At 52.8% G+C, this 4,175-nt stretch overlaps 1 protein-coding gene across 1 annotated transcript in view; it reads right to left on the reverse strand.

Moving 5' to 3' along the window:
* The window catches only part of GLG1 (golgi glycoprotein 1), a 38,015-nt gene that overhangs the window by 24,061 nt on the left and 9,779 nt on the right, over positions 1–4,175 (reverse strand). The window contains exons 3-6 of the mRNA XM_018572437.1: positions 3,920–4,169; positions 2,771–2,974; positions 1,913–1,984; positions 34–217 (exon numbers count right to left, since the gene is read on the reverse strand). Of these exons, the coding sequence (XP_018427939.1) occupies positions 34–217; positions 1,913–1,984; positions 2,771–2,974; positions 3,920–4,169 (710 nt within the window). The remainder of the gene's footprint in view (positions 1–33; positions 218–1,912; positions 1,985–2,770; positions 2,975–3,919; positions 4,170–4,175) is intronic.

Consider the following 4,175-nt stretch of genomic DNA (forward strand, 5'->3'; position numbering starts at 1 on the left):
CCCCCCCCCCAAGCCCCCTTCACCATCACCCACCTCTGTGCACCGCGGATTCCAGACACAGGAGAAGGTAGGAAAGGCGCGCTTCCCGGGAGCGGGGGTGATTCTCCACATTGCAGCGATATTTCTTCAGGTCGGCCTTGCAGGACTTTGCCAGCGAATAGCTGACCTTGTAGTCCTGAGCAATCAGCTTCTGACGTGTGGTGAGAGCATCGCGGCACTGCGGGGGGGGAGAGAACAGTCAGTCACACCTCACTGCAAATGGAGCAATGCAGCGATTCAAGGGAAACATACAGATTGTAAGGGTCTGATGAGAGAACCAGAACAAGGGGCGCCTTTCCTAGTGTAGATACATTTTTATTAAACAAATGGCAAAAGAAGAATAATACTCAGAGTAGAGAACATTGAGCCTTCAAAATCAAGGGTTGATCCTCAGTCTTAGCAAAAAGCAAGGCAGCATGTGAGAGCCGCACAGAGGGTGGTTCCTGTGCGACAGCACAGTACGCCTAGGTTGACGCATTTCCGGGACCACGCCCCCTTCCTCAGGACCTTCAGAATTATTTTATACTTTTGCCGTTTAAAAAAAAATGCATCTACACTAGGAAAGGCGCCCCTTGTTTTTGTTTTCTTATCAGACATCACAGTCTCCCTGACTGGGGCAGCGACCTGTAGAACTTCTGCATGTATATTTCTCAGTGGAGTGGTCATCTCTGCCGCTATTGGTTTTTATTTTCGTGTGGCCAGGTCCTTTTTGGGCTCTAAGAGATTGAAGGGTCCATCCAGTGCTCTATTCATTTCATGTTACATTTACTGGGCTCATTTTTTTTTTTTAGAACTCTTGGGGGGGACAACAGCAGCCTTTTCAGTCTAGAAAGAAAGGAGAAAAAAAAAAAACAAAAAAAAACAGCTGCACCCTAGGAAAGTTCAAACCTTGGCAACTTTATTGACCGGACAAACATGCACAAAGCCCCTTGTGTGGGACCTCCTGTATGTACTTCGCCCACAAAACTGGGCTTAATCATAGAGATGAGACAAAAACACCTTCAGAAGGAGATCCTGCGACTCTGTTTGTCCAGAACAATAAAGCTGCCAACGTTTGAACATTCCTGGAGAGCAGCCGTCCTTTTCTCCTTCCTAGACTCGCATGATTTATGGGGCATAGGACCAGGCCCTGCTGGCGCTGAGCACCCGGATCTTCAGAAGAATGACCCGGACCCGGGCTTGGTCGGCATTTCTGACTTCTATAAATTCTTACTGCATGACAAAGATGGGAACAGTGGAAACTGCAGGTACTGCTATGCCTACGAGAGGAGCAATGGGGGTCCATCCTCCTAGGGACAGGATTAGGAACAGCAAAGGAAGACCCCAGAGGTGTTCTGTGTCCCCCCCCATATGAGAATACTTATCGACAAATACAAGTCTTCCTTTTTATAGGGCAGCACGGTGGCCTAGTGGTTAGCGCTTCTGCCTTGCAGCGCTGGGGGTCCCTGGTTCGAATGCCAGCCAGGCCACTATCTGCATGGAGTTTGCATGTTCTCCCTGTGTGGGTTTCCTCCGGGTACTTCGGTTTCCTCCCACACGCCAAAGACATGCTTGGAGGTAAAATTGGCTCCTGTATCCGGTCTAAAATTTGCCTTGCATCTGATATTAAGGACTTTAGATTGTAAGCTTCTCGGGGGCGGGGACTGACGTGAATGTACACTATGTAAAGCGCTGCGTAAATGGTCGGCGCTACATGCATACCTGTAATAATATGCGTTGTATAAAATCATTGCATGAAAAGCAAACCATGTGACCGCATATCCCCTCCAGCATGGGAGAATAGGGCTGCGGCACAAGACCAGGGCGATGCATCCCGGATAAAACGCGCTGCAAAGGGGAAATCTATTCATGGCTTATTGGCGGCCAGACTTACGCGTTCGCTCATGGATTCCTCAAACTTGTGGTTGAACAGACACTTGTAGACTCTTCCTTCTCCCGCCTGGATCTGTGTGCAGAACAAGACATGGCAGTGAGGACGGCGTGTGACCGGATACAGGTCAGAGAGCGGACAGAACATAACAGAGGCGCTGCAAGCAACGTCCCGTCCCCATCTACAGCAGGTCAGAGACCGGACAGAACATAACAGAGGCGCTGCAAGCAACGTCCCGTCCCCATCTACAGCAGGTCAGAGACCGGACAGAACATAACAGAGGCGCTGCAAGCAACGTCCCGTCCCCATCTACAGCAGGTCAGAGACCGGACAGAACATAACAGAGGCGCTGCAAGCAACGTCCCGTCCCCATCTACAGCAGGTCAGAGACCGGACAGAACATAGAGGAGGAGCTGCAGGCAACGTCCCGTCCCCATCTACAGCAGGTCAGAGACTGGACAGAACATAACAGAGGAGCTGCAGGCAACGTCCCGTCCCCATCTACAGCAGGTCAGAGACCGGACAGAACATAACAGAGGCGCTGCAAGCAACGTCCCGTCCCCATCTACAGCAGGTCAGAGACCGGACAGAACAGAGGAGCTGCAGGCAACGTCCCGTCCCCATCTACAGCAGGTCAGAGACCGGACAGAACAGAGGAGCTGCAGGCAACGTCCCGTCCCCATCTACAGCAGGTCAGAGACCGGACAGAACAGAGGAGCTGCAGGCAACGTCCTGTCCCCATCTACAGCAGGTCAGAGACCGGACAGAACATAACAGAGGAGCTGCAGGCAACGTCCCGTCCCCATCTACAGCAGGTCAGAGAGCGGACAGGTGACGGGTCTATCAGGCGGCACCGCTTACCGTCTCGCAGAATCGCTCGCGGTCGTCTCGGCAGGCAAAGTAGAGGTGACGGTCCAGGTGGAAGTCATCCGAGGACAGCTCAGCCACACGTAAGATCGCTTGCTTGCACTTGTCGGAGACTCGGGTCTGAGGATCCGCCTCCTCCGCCTCCTTTACAATGCCCTTCTCCAGGCAGGAGACCACCTCGCCCTGGGAATGAGGGTCCTGAAAGAGACATGTTACCACGTCAGAGGACACAACCGATGGGAAGATACTTCCGAATCCAAATGACTTATCGCTGTGCCGAGACCCCGGTGACCCATAATTCCCTGCGGTCAGGACTGAGAGCAGAGGTGTCCCTCCTAATAGCTGTGAACGCACCGGGACCATCAGACTCAGAACTGGACATTCTCAGCGCCGGGCGTCCATTTTATCCTCTGTGTTCACTTCTTACTGAGCCGAGAAATCAGAAAACTGCATTCGGATCGATAGCTGCAGGTGACCCGTCTATTCCTCCGATGAGAGTAACGCGGCTCGCTGGATCTCAGATCTCTACGTCATGCCTTCCATTAAAGGAGAAGTACGGGGTCGGGGCTTTCCTCATAGTTCTCCTCAGGGTAACGGGAAGACACAAACTAGCGTCCTCCCGTCACCCTCAGCTCAGTATATAGGGAGCTACAGCTCGCGGTATACTGAGACGCCGGAGCCGCAGCGGATCCCGACAATTATGTCTGGATCCGCCCAGCTGCGTGAGTGACAGCTGGCTCCTCCTATCTAGAGGCAGAGCCAGCTGTACCCGCCCCCTCCCCCGTCCGTTCCGCCAGTCAGCGCTGGCAGATCGGAGCGGGGAGAGGGGAATCCCTGCAGGGAGTCATGACTGACAGTCACGGCTCTCTGCAGGGACATGATGGAGAAGTGAGCGAGCGCCGGTATGCGTTCTCTCACTTCCCGATCTATTGAGCCGACGTGTCACAGTCTCATTGTCACAGGTCGGCTCAGATCATGAAGATGAGAGGAAAATCACCCCCTCCCCCCTCATTAGTTCTCCTTTAATACATTTTTAAGATGGATAAAAAAACAAAACTTTACGTCTTCATTGTCCTCTACGCGGCACGAAGGACTACACTGGTCCCTTTAAATACGGCTGCCGGAGATAGTCCCAGCTTTTACCTTATCTCCCGGGCGAATGCTGCCACACTTCAGAGTGTTGATCTCGGCCTTGCAATCCTCCATGAAGCCGCAGATCAGGCGGTAGTCGCTGTAGATGATGGCGGCCATCTTGGTGATGTATTGGTGGCACTGGTACTCTGTGATGTTTGCACGGTGATCCACCAGACAGGAAACCACATAACCCTTTCCAGGGGTCTCGTCTGCACATTCCTTCAGCTGTGAAGACAAAAGTCTGGTGACCCGTCCGTCCCTTCCA

Source organism: Nanorana parkeri, unplaced genomic scaffold (genome assembly GCF_000935625.1).
Source record: "Nanorana parkeri isolate BGI_ZX_2015 unplaced genomic scaffold, ASM93562v1 scaffold2031, whole genome shotgun sequence".
Taxonomy (NCBI): Eukaryota; Metazoa; Chordata; class Amphibia; order Anura; family Dicroglossidae; genus Nanorana; species Nanorana parkeri.